Source organism: Lepidothrix coronata, unplaced genomic scaffold, assembly GCF_001604755.1.
Source record: "Lepidothrix coronata isolate B3197 unplaced genomic scaffold, Lepidothrix_coronata-1.0 Scaffold90, whole genome shotgun sequence".
Lineage (NCBI taxonomy): Eukaryota > Metazoa > Chordata > Aves > Passeriformes > Pipridae > Lepidothrix > Lepidothrix coronata.
Genome location: NW_016690270.1, coordinates 1,976,485 through 1,994,609, shown reverse-complemented (window position 1 = coordinate 1,994,609; position 18,125 = coordinate 1,976,485). Strand labels below are relative to the sequence as shown.

General features: G+C 50.2%; 1 protein-coding gene across 1 annotated transcript in view; it reads right to left on the bottom strand.

Moving 5' to 3' along the window:
• Positions 1-15,426, bottom strand: part of SYT6 (synaptotagmin 6) — a 36,413-nt gene extending 20,987 nt beyond the window's left edge. The window contains exon 1 of the mRNA XM_017821268.1: positions 15,005-15,426. Coding sequence (XP_017676757.1) covers positions 15,005-15,158 — 154 coding nt within the window. The 5' untranslated portion in view covers positions 15,159-15,426. The remainder of the gene's footprint in view (positions 1-15,004) is intronic.
• Between the last annotated feature and the right edge of the window lie 2,699 nt (positions 15,427-18,125).

The window sequence follows — 18,125 nt, the reverse complement described above, 5'->3', positions numbered from 1 at the left end:
TGCTTCCCAGAGGAATCTTCAGCTTTTGGCCCCAGAGCAGCAGTAACGAAGCTCTTGACTGACTAATGAGGAGGGAGAGGAGAACAAGGAACAGGAAAGACATGGGTATGAACACGGACATCTACCTGCATGAGCTGGTATGTTTAGGATAAGTCACCGGGCTGTTATTTATATATTTATTATATAACCCACTTGTTACCAAAACACCACAAAAAAGACCTGAAGCCGATAGCAGCAACAAGAGCATCAAGGAGACTGAATCCCATCAATGCCACCCACAAATGATCTCATTTCTGCCTTGACTCGGCGCCTTGGTTTGTGGTTTTTACCCATTTTGTCCCATCTAAACCCATTGCTACTGAACCTTACCAAAAAGCTCACAGAACGGCTCGAAACTGTAAAATTTCCAAGAAGGTCACTGCTTTTTGCTGCCTTTAAATCAAAGACTAAAGGCCCAGGGAAGGACGAAGAGCCAGTGGGGCAATAAAACTGTGAAGCTAAAAGCAAACTGAGGAATAGGGAATCATTCCATGGTCAGTCCAGCACTCCTCACCCCAGGATCTGTGGACTCAGGGAGCAGCTCATCAGTAAAATCACCCATTTTGTTTCGTCTTGGATGGGAACTAATTAAGAGATATGGCTGAACTACCTTTCAGCTTGATGTCCCTGATGACTCCATAATACCCAAACTGAGTTACCAAAGGGGATAATTAGCAGGGTCCAAACAGAAAGCGATTAATAATATGACAGAGTCATGATTACAGCAGTCTGTTAACTGCAAGACAATAGTGGTCTAATTGTGGCAACATTGACTTTTACTGCTGTGAAGCAGCTTGCACTGTCATTAAAGAGATTCATGGCTAACTCCGAGTTTAATGTGAAGAGTTATATTTAATATCCTGAAGATGTAATTTAGCTTTCCTTCCACCCACTCCCCATAGAGAAAACAAAACACACTTGATGGCTCTCTCAGCACTCCAGCATCCATTAGTCATTCCAGCTACCTGTTGTATTTAAACCAAGTTGGAATACCAGGAGTGGAAGTCTGATGGGCTGGAAACACTCAGTGCTGCAGGCAGAGGTGCCTCGTGGGGACAGAGTGATGCTGGAGGAGCTCAGCTGAAGTGGCCACCACTCAGCTGTCCCCTTCTCCCAGCTCTGTGACACCTGCAAGGGGACAGACACCTTTCTCAGGCCCTGCAGCTCCTCACCAAGGCAGAGGGGACACCCTGACCTGACCCTCCACTCATTTTGGGTACCAGCAGTGCTGTCACCACAGCACAATTGGTCCCACAGCTCCATCCTCATGCACAGACCCAGACACAGCCTCAAAACTGATCCTACCAAGAGCAAAGGGGTCCTGTGCAGGGCTAAGAGTTGGACTCCATGATCCCTGTGGGTCCCTTCCAACTCAGCACATTCTGTAATTCTGTGATTCCCTGCAAGGGGCTCTAACTCCTAAGTTCTCCAGTTGTTCGTGGAGAACCTGGAGAGTTGATTTGCTCCCCTCTGGGTTTCCTTCAGCAGCTCCCAGCTATTCTGAGCTACAACTTGGAGCACGTAACACCTTCCCCCTGCAAACAGTCCTGGAAGAGCAGAGCAGCTGCAGGAGATGGTAGATCCCAGAGGCAGGGGGTGATGGTGACGTACCTTCTCCTCTCCTCCGCTGGCTGCATGACTGGTTTTCCGGTGTCACACACCAGCCATCGCTCACACCACGCCAGCAGATATTTCCAGGCTCCTCCGTCCGTTTTTTGCTACATTTTTCTCTTGCAACAGCGCTTGTGAGAATATATTGTTCTGTTTCTGCAGGGCTTTGCAGGGATCACGCACTCAAGTGATGGATTACTACAAGAGTTATTGCTGGAGGAGAAGACAGGCAGCTCTGGGGCTACAACGGACCACGTGAGGCACCCACCAACTGCTGAGCTCATTTTCTCTCAATTGAGAAGCATCAGCAATGTGAGTTTGATTAGCTGAGGGCTGGAAATTGGGCATGAGAAGCCGTGGTGGATCTCAGAGGCCTGTGGGCAGAGGGGAGCACAGGGCAGCAGCTGCGGAGAGGGAAGAGGGTTCCATTAAACCTCAGACATAGACATGTTTATTTAGCAAAGCTGTTCAGCTTTGGAGGAAGGAACAGGGACTGGGTGGAACAGAAACCAAATATTAGACCCCCACAGCAGCATCGCAGCCAAAACCAAACCAGGGGCCACAGAGACAAATGGGAGTGTCCCCTTTGGGGACACAGCAAACCCTGAGGGGCACCACGGGGGTGAGCAGCAAACAGAGCCCTTTACAACAGGGATTCTGGAAAGGAAACTGGCTGGCTTGTAAATCCTGGAATGCTGAGCTGGATGAGAGGCGACTGCAGTGCAGCAGAGAGCAGTTCTAAGCCAGCTCCCTATCCCCTCTCCAAGCCTCAGGAATGGAAACAGAACAAATAATAAAGATCAGATTGTCCCTGTCACCCCACACAGCTCCAATCCCTGTATCAGCTGGCAGCTGTGTTTACAGAGCCCACAGCTAAGTGGGCACTGGGGTCTGCAGAGAGCGTGGCAGCGGGAGGGAAGCACTGCAAGCCCACTCACTGATTGCCTGTGTTTGCTGGGATGGTGTCCAGTGTGCCAGTCCCCTGCTGGTGGCTTCATTGTCACATTTCAGGCCCCCTCGCTGCCATTTGGCTGTCATTTGAAACTTCAGCAACTTCCTGATTTACTGGTGGCGTTCTCCAGGCAGCCAGGAGCTACAGGAAAATGCCCTGAAATATTCCTGAGCTAGACAAGTCATTAGGAGCTGTCACTTCAAAGTCTAAGTGCCGTCAATTCGCCTTTCACAGGCAGCCTGGCAGCACAGGAGCTGCTGCTCCAACACGATCACAGAGCTGTGGGTCTCAGTGAGGGGAAAATATCTCATCAAGTGCTCAGCAGATGTTAAAGGACCAGGTCAGAACACAATTCTGGATGGAGCAGAGCTCCTGCCACCCCTCAGACGTTATCTCATGCTGTGGGAGGTGGTAAGGGCTGCAGGGCACCACATCTGACCCCAGAGCACTGGGGACATCAATCACCTTCGGGTCTGAGGGTCACAGACCTGTTTTCTTAGACCTTCCCAACTGCTCCTGTGCAGGGAGTGATCCCAGCACCAGGAGCACAGGTCAGGACTCACTTATGGCTCTACCCACACCTACAGTCACCCTGCTCAGACCCACCAGAGCTTGGCTGTTTGTCAGGATCTCTTGTAGGAGGACATGGACCATCACCCAGCTGAGGACAGTGACACATCCTGAGAGTCTGTGGGACAGGGAATTGAAGTCACAGAAATAGCTGGCACCATGACTCATCCAGATAAAAACCAGAATCATAGAATTTTAGAATATTGAGTCAAACTCCTGACCCTGCACTGGACACACTAAAATCCCTCCCTGTCCCTGAGAGCATTGTCCAAACACTCCTTGAGCTCTGGCAGGTCTGGGGCCATGATCACTGCCCTGGGGAGCCTGTTCAGTGCCAACCACCCTCTGGGGGAAGAGCCTTCTCCTCATATCCAACCCAAACCTTCCCTGACACAGCTCCATCCGTTCCCTCGGGTCCTGGTCAACAGAGGAACAAATCAGGGTGTTTTTTAATTCTTGGTCATGTAAGTAATAATCCACTTCTTTTGTTATTCTGCATCAACCACAACCAATCCCACTGGAGACAGAGTGGTGAATTTGAATTGACAAAAGTTTTCACAGACTGAAAACTTTCACACTGAGCTCATCACAGGGAGCTCAAAGGCAAACTCCCCTCTCAAAGCAGCAGAGGGGTGGGAATACTGGGAATGCTCATGAGGTGGCTGTTGTGAGAGGAGACACTCATAGAATCATAGAAACATGGAATGGTTTAGGTTGGAAGGGCCCTTAAGGATCATCTTATTCAAACCTCCTGCCATGGGCAGGGACACCTTCCACTAGACCAGGTTGCCCAGAGCACCATCCAGCCACAGAGTCTCCCTGGAAGAAATGCCTCCCTGGAAGCTGAGATTTCTCCTGTTCCTGTGCTTCCCCAGGCCCTGGACACTGAGTCCTGTGCTATCAGCTCCCACCAGCCTCCTCCTGCCAGCACAGGCTCCCCAGGAACCCCAACAGGTTCCTCATCTCCTGCACACACCGAGCCGTGGAACGGATCATAGAGAGACAAGGACAGGAATACTCAAACTGGATATGCCAAAGTTTCAGTTAGACAGCAAAAAACTTCTTAAAAATTAATTTGCTGCTACCACAGGGTTCCTGCCATGCAAGGGCTTATTGGAATGCAAACTATAAGCTTCAAAGGGGAGGATGAATCAGAAGCTATTTTGAGAGTAATTATATAAGACTATAAAACTCAAACCATCTCATTATTGCAAGGATGGAGACAACCTCCTTCATATGGAGACCTTGCAGGGATCCAGCATTTCAAGTGTCTGTGATCAATGGCCCAAGTGCAAACAGCAGCCTCATCATTCCCATCCAGGCAAAACTTCCTTCATTAGGCAATGCCAGGGCTTTTCCCACTATTTACTGTGTTTCTTATGGGGATGTGGCTCTGTGGCTGGGAAAGGAACTAGAATGTGTGACACGGACAATTTTGGCCAAGGTTTTGTTCCTTTAACTACTGTGTAATTTATAATCACAGAATATCCTGAGCTGGAAGGGACTCGCAAGAATCATCCAGTCCAACTCCTGGCCCTGCACAGGACTCCCCAAAATCCCAGCATGTGCCTGAGAGCATTGTCCAAACACTCCTTGAGCTCTGGCAGATTTGGGGCTGTGCCCACTCCCCTGGGGAGCCTGTTCAGTGCCCAACCACCCTCTGGGGGAAGAACATTTTCCTGATGTCCAGCCTAACCCTCTCCTGACACAGCTCCAGCTGTTCCATCAGGTCGTGTCCTGGTCACCACAGAGAAGAGTTTTCTATGAGAATTTTCTTCCCTGGAAAGCTTGTGAGTGGCAGTACTTGCAAATTCCCAAATGTTATAAACTACAGTTCAAATTATAATTAAGGAGAAAACATTTAAGCCATAAATTTGCACATGGAATAAATCTCTGTTCCAACAACCACAGCCTCCAGGCTTTCCCATGTCATGTTGGAGCCTGTGGCTCCTCATGGCTGTGAGAGGATGGGCTCCTGGGACAGCCCTGAGCAGTCACCTGCATTGTGCCCTGCCTGCAAGAAGGAAAGAGAGTGGTTTTTATTCTTGCTTACATATCCAGGCTACAGCTGAAGCTCCTGCTGTGTCTCGGCTCGGAGGAGGCGATGCCTGCCCTGTCCTCGTCCTCTCTGCACCCCGGACCTGGTCCCTCAGTGGGGACTGTCACAGCTCAGGGTCTAAGAGAGATGCTTAGACAAGTGCATTAAACAGAGAAAAGACACTGCCACACCCTTTGCTACCTGGTGTTCTTCACCAGGTAGACCCTTTTACCACCCAGGGAAGAGGCAGCAAATGCTCTCAGTCACAGGAGCTGCTCCAGCCCCCGGCAGAGCTTAAAAAAGCAGAGGGGAAATCTGAACAGAGTCATTCAGAGGGAAAGACTAAACGTGATTTTTAAGTGCAGAGTCAACCATGAGGTACTTTAGAGCCCTGTATGTATACATAGCAAAAAAAAACAAACAAAAAGACCACATACAAATCATAGAATCATTAAGGAAAAGACCTCCAAGATCATCGACTCCGACCAAATGAAAGTGCACAAAACACAAAGAAAGGGATGTGGTGTAAGATGAGAGTTTGGTAGCCTGGAGCTTGTGCCTTGCTCACTGAAATAGAACGGAGAAAGAGTTAGTTGCCCCAAAAAGAAGCAAAATATCCTGAACAGCTGACAGGCACAAGCCCTCTGCGTGGCTGCTCTGGGCAGGAGAAGCCTCTGCCCTCGCAGGCTCTGAACAGCCAAAGCACAGCCATGAAATATCACCCAGCCCACACCTCTGCTGAGCTGTAATGCCAAATCCAATGTCCCAGCCACCCTCTCAGATGTTGGCTCTGCCTATGGACAGTCCTTAACCCATCCTCAGCTTGACATCCCCAGAGGGATCTGCAGACAAAACTTCCTTCTCCCACCGTCACCTTGCCCACTGGTGACCGTGGGCTTTGTGCTGAGAGACACAGCAGAGACAAGAACTAACACCCACTCAGTGGGGCTGTGCCCCAGCAGAACAGCTGGGCTGGAGGGGACAGATCAGAGGCTCCTGAAGACCAAAACTGTTGGTATTCAGTGGTTATTGGCTGATTTGGCCTTTCCCTCCAAGCTGTGTCCAAGGCACATTTTTCACTGAAACTTCTGCTGGCATGTGCAACCCAAAGGGGAACTTTGGGCTGTCAGAGACACAGCACTTCTGTTATCAAAAGTGACAAAAAAAGGAAAAAAACCCAACTTTTTCAAGCCGAAGGAAACATTTCCCGGTGATTTATGTCACTTTCTGACTTAATCAACTGTTCTCTAGAGCATTATAAATGTGATAGTAAGAGTTGTCGTTGCTTTCTGCTTAAGTGATGACAAGCTAATGAACTATTATGAGCCACACTGCCTGCAATTATTGCACAGGGCTGTGTGCTAATCCCATGACATTTAATCACAATATGCTGTAGCAACATCTGTAAACAACTTGCTGGTGCTGAACACACACAGTGACCCGGGCTGAGGTTAAATCCCTGACTCTGAGCATCCTCCTCCTCCTGTGATGTGACTCTGCACAGACAGGGCCTGAGCTGAGCTCTGAGTGCCAGGGGAACCTTGTGGAGACTGTTCAACATAAAGGGAAGCCTCTATTCACACCTGAAGCTGAGCAGAGCCGGGCAGAGAAGAAACCACAGAAATCCAGACATTTCTGGGATGCAAAAATCCAGCTGCATTTCAGAATGAGAAGCAAACAAAACAAGTAAAAGCTCTTTGCTGTTGCTCTGTCTCCCTTAAACAGCTAAGGACCTTAAAATTTCCCTTCAAAAACTTGGTCAAAGCTGTGCCTGTTGTGAGGCACCAGCACAGGTCAGCAGTGCCTCTGTGCCCACACTCTCCACCCCAGAGCTGCTGCCTCGCTGTCCCTCACTTCCTACTGTGGGATTCATTTTTAGGGAAAGGCTTCCCTGCAGCTCTCTGTTGGACTCCATTTTGGCTCAAAAAGTCACTAAAATCAGGCTGCCCTGAAAAGATCTCGGGATGAAGTTTAACTGGGAGCAGAACTGGGGTCTCTCCCCACCCCAGCCCTGCACAAGTGCTGACCCCCCTCCCAGTGCCAGCAGCCCCCTGCTCTGCAATCCGAGCAGTGCTCAGCCAGGGTGGGCAGAAGATCCCAGCTGTGGGACAAGGCAGCCCAGAAAGCTTTCCAGAGACTTTCCTGAGTGGTCCCTGCCCAGGACATGGAGCTCCTTCAGCACAAGGGGTTCCTTGATCTCACACAGCATCCTGGAGGAGCTTCATTGCCTGGATCTGCCACACTAGAGACCCAAAACTAGAGATGCAGGATTCATCCCGAGCTCCCCTGGCTCCAGGGGCTGCAAAAGTTGGGTGATACCCAGACCAGTGTCCTCAGGCTGCCAACTGAAGCCACCTAGACCCAAAACAATCACTTAAACCCACATTATGCCCTCTGTCTCTCTCCCTCTCTCAACTTGTCCTGCCAATAACACCCAGCACACAACAGCCCCTGGCTCTGAATGGCAGAGTAGCACCCGTGGGTCCTGCACTGCTCAGGATGCAGATGGAGCAGCCAGGAAGGCCCCACCTGCCCGGGACCCACGGCTGGTACAGGGACCCTGCTCCAAAATTCAGGGGTTTGGAAAAGAGCATTTCTTTGTTCAAGCTGCACTGAATGATGAGGGAACTTCCTCTCCCTGAAAGGCTCTGCTCCTGTCATTAGCTGCTGCTGCTGCTGCTTCCATTAGCTTGGAACAAAGACAGGGATCTTTAACCCCTCAAATGTGCTCCGCAGCAGTGCTGTGTGCAGGCTGGGCTGCCTGATCCTACACATTGATTAAACGGGTTCTGAGATTCCCTTTTCCAGTGATTCTTATCACTCCACACCCTGCAGCTCACAATCCTGCCAAAATGAACATTTTGACCAGAGCCCAGATTCAGACCTGGGATCAAATAACTCCGAGCAAATGCTCCCCAGCATCCGAGAGATGAAGTGCTGCATCTGGAGAGGATAAAATGAGGAGGTGCTCTCTGTGCTCACCTCACACTGTGTCACACAAGTGTATTCACTGCTTTGCAGCAGCTACAAACACACACAGAAAACCAGACTAGTGCAATCCCACAGGCACTGCTGTGCTAGAATTCCTGGGCAATTATTATTCCATGGAACCAAACAGTCTAGGGCTGTGTGTCTTAATGATGGCTTGGAAAGGGCTTGTGTGAACCATGCTCCTGGCATCCTGCCTTCAGGCTTTGCTGCACAGTTTCCTGTGATGTTGTCAAACATGAACCTGCACTAAACAAACTGAACTAAACATAAAGACACCCTCAATCAGCATCTGCAGCTCCGCTACGCAGGAGACACTCTGCAGGATAACTTTCTTTATTCCCCGGGCAGGTGAATTGTACAGTTAATAATCACTCCAAAAATCCCCTCTCTGACCCTCCAGGATGCCATTTTGCAAGGTACAAGTATAATTAAAGACAATACATGGCAGAGAGACTAATTGCATCTCTCCCAAACAACTGCTGGCGTGATTGCTCTGTTAGTGAGTCCACTGGATTGAAGCAATAAGGGCTGTTGCAGACGAGCTCCCTGATTTTATGATATGCAGATAGGAAGGAAAAACATATATTATCACCCTTGAAAAAGAAATAGCAAATATTAAAGCCAGAAAAAGCTGCCTAACCAAGATGAGATGGAGACCCGGGGTCCTGAGGAAGAATATGTGATTGCACCTAGAAACGGGGAACAGTAAGAAGAAACAGGTAAGAAAAACAAGGATAGCCGAAACTGTAGTTAAATAGCAAATTGTATGAGGCGTGAGAGCCTGTCGTGGGTCTGTTCTGTCCCTGCACAATGAAGACACACATGTGAGAGGATCCGGCTGCCGGCGAGCACACGGGGGGTGTGTGTGCAGCGCCGGAGCGACTCCAGCACGGCAAAGATGTCAAGCAACAAACACCTGCAAACACGAAAACGCCAACCACCTTCCCCGAGCCATCCCACGGAACGGCGGGGAAGATCGGAGCCAGGCTGCGTGTGCGTGTGCCCTGGTTTGAACCAGCTGGAAGGAAGCACACGCTGGGTTTCGGAGAAACGTCGGGAGGATGCTGAGAGCGGGAGAAAATGTTTCGGCGGCGAAGGCAGAAACTGCCGAAGCAAAATGTTTGTTTTTTTTTTTTTAAGGATAAGCGGCTCCATGTTGAGAAAGAAAAAAAAAAGGCAAAGAATTATTAAAGTAACTTCAGAAATGTGGACTTACCAGCGCGGCAGCAGCTCCTCAGAGCGGTCCCTGGTCGCTGCCCTCAGCCTGCTCGCGCATCAATTAACACCAGCAGCGATCCCGCCGCCTGTTTCTATGGAGTTGGAGATGCTGATCCCTGACTATGCATGAGGCTACTGCAGCTGCATCGGAACAGGCTCCCCGGTCCGCAAAAAACCTACAAACAGGAGCAGCCTCCCCGCTCTGCCTCGGGGATGAATCAACCAGCAGCAATCAGGCGGCTGCAAACCTGCGTCTATGCAGAGAGGTGCTCACAGGGCTCCTGAACACGCACACTCCACACAGCTCCGGAGGTGCATTTTATTTACCAGGACCATCACAGAGCAGAGCCAGAGGCAGCTGGAGAGTGACAGATCCGCACACAATACATAAGCAGAGACACGTGCCCATAGAGAGGCGATTTAATCCATTCTTCCTACATTTACACAGCTGGTTTCAACCCTATTCCAATATAGTTTTGCAAACCTTCCTCCTGGCAGCAAGGTCTGAACCTGATACCTCCAGGACCTGAGCAGAAACCTGGTTTACTTGATCTAAAGAGGAAATCTGCTGCACATAGCTCTGGCTGGCTCTTTCCTGGGAGGAAAGGCAAGATCCATTTTACAAGTGCATTACTCTGTGATAAGAAGGATATTTGCCCCAAGGAGCAACTCCTCACATGCCTGGCCTCAGGAAACACAAGCTTCAGTGGATAATATTAGCTTTGCTTGGGTGGCTTTGAGCATGTTTACTGTTAAACTGACTTAAAATACACTTGAATGGTGATTCAGGAAATTGTTATTACGGCTGGTGAGTAAATTCCAGACGTGCCCATATTTCACAGGTAGTGGCTGCAGGCATCCCATATCCATGAATGGGGGTGTAATCAGTTTTCCCATTAGTCAAACTATCCTATCAAGGGATAATTTTTTTTCCAAGAAAAATTACTCCAGAAGCAATTTCTCAATATAAAAATGGTCTTTCTGCACCAACATTCCCACAACAAAAAATCCTCTATTACAAGGAAGTTCTCCCCTTTTTCTGCCCGCAGCAAGAACACTTCTGTGCTTGGTTTAACATTTTAATAGTCTTTGCCAAGTGCCAGGAGGGTGTTCAGCGCTGTACGAGCTGTACTGAGAGTTCAAAAAGAACAGTTCACACAAGGGGCAAAACACTAAATGTGCTCTGAATTACTGGGGGTGAGAGCCCAGGACAGCTGGCAACGTGTGCTGGGAACACAGATTATCCTAAAGTCGCCTCTGGTTTTCCCCAGCTGCCCTATTCCCATCCTCTCACTTCAGCTTTAAACCTCCTGCACCAGCAAAGCACAAGAGCATTTTGCAGGGGTGAGCCAGTGCATAAGAGAGGGTTTGAGGAGGGTACACACATTGTGCTGAGATCAACAGGGACTGCTGATCTTTGTGGACAGAACCTGCAGCCCCTCTGTCCATCACCCACTGCATCCTGAGCTTTCCAGAGGGAAGCAAAGCTTTTTACAAATGGATCATTAAGAAAAAAAAAAACAAAAACCAACTTGGGTTGTTTAAAGAAAGTCACAGCACAGTAGTGCAGCAGGTGGGAATCAAACCCAGGGGTTTGCTCCTGGATATGCTCTGATCCTTTTGTAAATTCTCTCCCATACCCAGGCACCATCCCTTAAATCAGCATCACAAGCCACCTGCTCCACTCATACAATCATGGAATCACTGAATGGGTTGGGTTGGAAGGAACCTTAAAGCTTGTCTTTGTTCCACATCCCCTGCCCTGGGCAGGGACACCTTCCACTAGCCCAGGTTGCTCCAAGCCCTGTCCAACCTGGCCTTGGACACCTCCAGGGATGGGGCAGCCACAGCTTCTCTGGGCAACCTGTGCCGGGGCCTGCTCACCCTCACAGGGAAGGATTACTTTCTAACACCCAATCCAAACCTACTTTCTCTAGTCCCACTCCAGCAGCTCTGCACATTCATTTCAGAATGAGTCAAGCTCAAACCTTCCATCCCATCCCTCCACATGATCTCCCAGGCTGGCAGCCTCTGTCCTCATCCAAACCCAGCACTGTGAATCCAGAGGGAGCAGGACCCAGCTCAGGGGAATTTGGGGAGTGAGTCAGCAACAAAATTCAGTCCAAACTCAGCAACAACCTGACAAGTCACAGCAGAGTTCATGGTGGTGAGAGCTGTGCAGGGCACGACACAGTCCCAGTTCCCAGGGATTCAGGGATGCTGGAACCAAGCTTCCCTCAGCAAGGACCACAGAATTCATCCCCCTGGATCAGCCCTGGGCAGGAGCAGGCAGGGAGAGCTCACTCCACTGCAGGAGCTCAGAGCAGCCCATGGGGAATCATAGAATTGCAGAATTCAGCTCAAGAATCCCTTCCTGAGCTGGAAGGGACTCACAAGGATCATCAAAGACCAAATGGCCCTGCACTGGACCACTCCAAGTACCCTGTTTCCCAAAGGCTGTTGCAGCTCTGCTCCCATGGGAAGAGGAATTGGGAAGGGGGCAGCTCAAGGAATTGCTGAGGGGTCCTGGCAGTGGGGGCTCCCTTGCTCCACAGCCAAGGGCTTTGCACTTCAGTGGGGCTGGACCACAAACTCTCTCAAAGATCCAAGAGCTCCCAGTGCCCCTCTAGGGCAGAGAAGGGCCGTGTCCATGCATTTTAAGGGACACCACAGCAGTGGTAAATGCTGTCCCCATGTCACAGGCACTGCCCCTGCACACACCTCGTGCCTGTGCTCTGGTGGCACTCACAGCATCCCTGCACAGCAGCTGAGGCCTGGCAGGGAAGAGAGCTATCAGATGGAGGGAGCTCCGGGGGAGGGTTTCAGACAGGCACAACAAAAGGCTGCTGCAGCTCGCTCGATCTCAGGGCCCCCAGCCAAGAGATCAGTTCTATTCCTGGCACCGCCGAGGGCCAAACTGCGGGCGAAGCTCCCCCTCACACCCCCCCGATGCATCGGGACCCAAACCTTCCCCAGCCAAACACCTCATTTTTCTGACATATTTAGCTGCTGGGTGACTTGCCAGCAGCAGCAGCAGCAGGCCTGCAATCCTCCTTTGTTGGGTGTACACAGGAGAAATGCTGCAGCTCCATTTCTCTTGTTGACTTTAAGGAGGAGATTCAGCTATTACATAACCCGAAGGACAGAGAGCAGATGAGCATCTACCTCGTCCACAGCAGCACTTTAAACCATTCAGTCCAAAATGGTTTAAAAAAAAAAAATTATCACTGCATAAAGCCCTACTCTTACATAAACTGTTCAGTAATATTTTTATATTCATGGGGTTTTTTCCACTCTTGGATGCAGTTCAAGGAGGCTGGTGATACCTGGCTCGTTTCTTCGCCACTCCACAGCATTCCCTGAGGATACTGCTCCCCACCAACACATGAAACAGCAGAAAAAAACCCCAAACTGCCCCTGTGGGGCTGATGGCAGAGCTGTGCAGGAGCAGCCTGGCTCCCAGCTTTGGCAGCATGGCAGTGCTTTCTTCAGCATGGACTTCACCAGAATACTCAACCAGCCAGGCTGATTCAGCCAGAAGTTAATAGATTTATCCAGGAGGCAGCAAACTGACCAAGATGCCCGAGACTTCACGTGATGACGACAAATAGGGCCAATTTGACTCCAGCAAACTTGGTGATCGGTTGCCAGGGCTGTGCTGTCCCCACGGGGACACTCCAGCAGGAGCCAGGACTCCTCTGCCTTGGTACTGACACGGCACATGCCTCGTGCCATCTGCTCATCTTCACACAACCACACTTTTTATCTGCCTGCCTTTATGAGGACGAGCTCGCTGGGTCTGAACACAGGACTCCAGGCAGCCCAGAGCAAATTTGCTTAACATAAGACTTCGGGATGAGATGGACAAAGCACCAACGCAGATAATTAGATAAACATCCAGACACTGATGGGAAAGGTTTCATACCTCTGTAACTGCATTAGTTAACACTTAATGCAAACAGATATTTTCCCGTGCTGGAGCAGTTTTACAGTCAGGTATTGAGAAATATTAGCACATGTCGGGCCCAAAGTGTGTTCTCGGTGCTGTCTAGACATAAAAATGGGCCCAGTCGTGCAGAGCAGAGACAACAGCCCTGGCTGTTCCTGCAGCCAGCCCAGCACAACTCACCAGGGCACTGGGGCTGACACTCCAACCAGAGCTCAGAGCACACAGACATTTGCAATGCTAAGGGCAGATGATGATGTGATCGCGACCTGAACACGAGGTCCTGAACAGGCTGCACAAATAAATTCACATCTGTCATGTCAGGGTGGACAGAACAAGAGCAGCGCAGGTCTTGCTGCTGCAGAGTCAGGAAAATGTTAATTTTGGTGCTGAGGTGAAGAATTCCAAAGTGATACAATAAGTTATTTGCAATAAGGAAAAGAGCTGCATGGGATGTGATGTGTAAGGACACAAGCAGCTGTGGCAAGAGGCCTCCAGAACAAGCAGGTATAAAGCAAAGTTATTAAAAAGATAATTCAGTTACAGGCAGAGTGGGGTGTGAAAGGAAGGTGTTTGGCTGGACATACCAGCAAAACAGTGCTGGAAGCACCAGTGTAAACCAACAGCTGGTAGAATCCTGGTGACACCTGCCCTGGCTGCCAGCCACATGCCAGCATGAGGGGGGGCAGGAAAAAGGAAAGGAAGATGACACAGAAAGCCTTGGGCAGGGATTGATGGGCGGCTCTGCTGCACAGGGGCTCTGCAGAGTGTGCTCAGAAGGAGAGAAAGAAAGTTTGTGAGAAGTGGTGCTGTGAAATCCACCTGTGTTGGCAGGTCATTGCCTACAGAAACCTTAAAAGGATCCTCCTGAAAATGTTGGAATACGCATACAGGTCATCAATAATGCTAAAACCCATGAGATTTGGGGTTCTGCTCCTCAGCACATGGGACTCAAGCTTTCCCTGCCAATGTCTCCTGAAGTGACAGCAGAACCTCACTGGGGCAAGGAGGTGTGAGCAGAAGTGTATGGAAGATTCCCCCTTTGTAACACAGAGATGCCTCTTTGCTCCTGGAGCATTATCCCTGCTCCTGACTCATCACTGACACACCAGTGTCCCTCCCTGGCTCTACAACCTGAGGAGGAACAACTCAGGCAGTCCGTACAGAGAGTAAAACGTACGTGGGAGTACCTTCAGATCCCTTACTGGTGAACCAAAATCCATGCAATCCATGTGAGTCCCTCCTTTTCTCAGACTGGGAGAGCAGCAAACAGTTTCTGTCACCTCAGTTACTTTAGTAGGCTCTTTACTACTCTTTTTTGTTGGTTTGGTTTTTGTTTTATACAGGACAGGACTCCGGGTTTGTGCAAAAGGAATTTCCTCAGAAACTTTCTCTCATTAACCAGCCCGGAACACCCCGACTGTCCCCCCGTGCAGCATTCCCATTCCACACCAACAGGTGAGGCAATACTTGCACCCAAAACTTCACCGTGGACCATGTGTAGAGGAAAATAACCCCCCAGCAAGGGTGCCCAGACCAATCCCTCAGGTCTAACACAGGGATCCCCAACATTTCCCTTTCCCCACGGAGTCCTCCTGCCTTCCACGGGCACCCTCCAGACGGGAGCAGGGGACTGTACCTGGCTCGGAGATGATGAGGCTCTGGTCAGAAGGCAGCAGGAGGAATTCCCTGCAGGTGTCCAGGTCCAAGCTGGGCAGGCTTTTCTTCTGGCACAGCTCGGTGACGATGTGCACTGCCCTGCGACAGCGGCCGTCGTCCCTGGGACCGCTCATCGCCCTCTCGCATCCTCCGCCACCCCCTGCTCTCCAAGAAACTTGGGCTAGCAAAAGAGGGTGGGTTTGGTTTTCATCACATGAGCAGCTTCACGCCAGTTCCACCCTCTGGCATGGCAGCACCTGCTGGGACACCCGGAGCTCCAGCCCTACGGACCCCGCTCAGAGCCGGAGTCTCCCCCAGCCTGCTGGCCCCTGAGCTCCCCACGGCCCTGCCAGCGCTCCCGGTGCCTCATTGCCTCTGAGATCACAGATCTGTTTACTGCCAAGGCTGCTCCAGACAAAGAACCTCCTACCAAACTCAGTTTCGTGCCCTCCACACGACACACGTATTAAAGCTGCAGCCCAGATAATTCTTTTTAACCCTTTCGTTGCTGCCCTTTCTCCAGGTACAGAGTTTCAAATCCCCGTCCCGGAGTGATTTTGCAAACAGAATGAATGCTGAAACCTCCTGGCTGAGGATGGCACACCACCAGGGAGGAGAAACCAGAGTGCTCCCATGAACAGCGCACAAACTACTTACAAGCGCCAAAGGCAACATAAGAAAAGCTGCAGGTTTTATTGATTTGTTTGTGCTGGTCCTAACACACCAGGCTGCAGTAGAGATTGAGAACACCATTCCAGCCCATAATTAGATTTCTTTCTTTTTTACTTTCTGCAGTATTTTTTTATTCCTGTTGTAACTTAGCAGGCAGGTCGTGCCACGCGGCACAGCATTTATCTGACAGGCACGGGCCAAGAAGCAACTGTGGAGCAGGCAATTAAGATTATGTACAGCAGGATGACTTCTTGCAGCTTCTACAAGTCTAATGAGCCTTCTGGAGAGTCAGGGCTGAGGCTGCACAGGTCCCTCAGCCCCACATGGCAGCAGAGTGTGCTGAGATCATGGTGTTTATGCTCCCTGGTAATTACCTGCTGAAGCACTTGGAGCTGCCACACCATGAGTGTCCCAGGGGTGACACCAGCACCCAGCACAGCACGAGGCTGCCCTGGAGCTTCTCTGACCGCCCTCCATCCAACCTCCCAGCAGCTCCATCCCCCGATTCCCAGGCTGGATAATTTCTCCAGCTGTTGGGCTGGTGACTCACTGCGACACAAAGGGCGTGGGTGGCACTTGAGGTGCACGTGTGATGCAAAGGCATCTCCCAATGCCCCTGTGAAAGCTGCATCAAGGCCCTTTTAGCCCCCCTGGCCCTTCCTTGCCCAGAGTGATGTGTTGTGGACACCTCACCCTCCATCCCTCCTGCCACAGTTCTGTGCCCAGCATGGGCAACCTCTGCCTGGCAAGAGCAACTTACCTGCCAAGCTCTTCTCCTCCCAAAAACTTCTGTTGCCAAGACAACACGAGTGAAACCTTTTATTAACCCAGAAATATCCTACAGCTGGTCACAGAGAACCACTTCTAATTACACACCACCACCTCCCAGTCAGTGCTCCATAAACCTGCTGCTGCCAACAGGTTGAGACACAACTGCAGATTAGGAACTGTTCCTGAAGGGTTCACCACCTGCAAGCCAACACCAGCATCACCAACCTCTTGCCAGCAGCCCCGTGGCTTCCAAAGGTCTGTGTTTACCCAGGAGAGATTCCAGACACTGCAAGGCTGGGAGCTAAACCAGTAATTTCCCAAGCACTCCAAGCTCAGGTATAGTTTGCATTATATTTGATGACAAACTCGCTAAAACCACCCACCTACTTATCTTTTTAAGAAACTTGACACTCGAATTTTACACCTCAAACCTGCCTTTAGAGATTTGGGTCCCTACAACACCTACTTGGGGCTGGGCCTTACCCTCTACAACCTCTGATGTGTACTGCAGCCTCCCCAAGTTTTTCTAAATGGGAAAGTTTTGCCCCCTGCCCCACAGAAACCTGTAAGTTTTACCCATGGACCCATAAATGATGCCCATGGACCCATAAGTGATACCTGTGTCAGCCTTGGCATGTGCACAGGCATCTCAGGTGATGCTTCACAAGAGCTGTTGGCACCTGCCAGGATACCTGAGCTGCCAGGAAAGAAGACCAGGAGCTGGGAAGGGAGCAACAACTCTCCTCTGCTCCTCCTTTCATTGCCTCCTCCAGGGCACCTGTGTCCCAGACTCCCAAATCCAAAGGATTTGCACCCAAGGGGTTGCAAATGAGCCCCAGGCATCACATCATCTCTCCAGCACAGCAACAGTTCCTGCCTGAGCCACCAAAACTGGCACCAGGAGAGGAATTCCTGGAATACATCAATCGAGTGTTGCATTTGAAATTTGAATTCACCTTAAAGAGATTTCAACAGACAAAAAAACACCCCGACCAAACCCTTTGAAAAAGGTTAATGCCCAATTGAGGGCTTGTAACACAGAAATCAATAATAAAATTCAATTATTTGGGAAAAAAAGGCTAATTTTATTACAAAGGTAATAGCAAGAACTTTTTACTTTTAAATTTAAAGTCACCTTGGGTCGATTATTCACCTTGATTTACATATCAGAGGATTCCAGGCTCGCTGGGTACCAATAACAGCAGGCCCTGGTATTAGCATCCATGATCTCAACAAATATTTCTTCAGAGAAAAAACCAGACTTTTTTTGCACTTTGTACCTTTGGATTTATGTCACACACACTCTCTATTGTTCAACACAAGAGGCTGCAAAACAGCTGCCACAGCTGAAAATGCAAACACTGCTTTTCCCAAGCAGGGACTCTTGATCCCACTTCTCCTCTCCCACATCCACACACACACACAGCTGTTGGAATACAGGGTTTTTCCTCTCGTATCCCACTGAGAAGCTCCCACTTTGCCACGTGGAGCAGCCCAGGAAAAGCCCTGGAGAAGTCAGATCCCATCCCCTGACACTGCAGCTCCCACCACCCCCACAGGGAGCATCCTTTTTCCAGCTGCCTCGGACTCGATTGGTACTTGGAGGCCAAACTGCTCCCAAAGTCGTGTTTCCACCTCTCGGGATGAACAACCCAGAC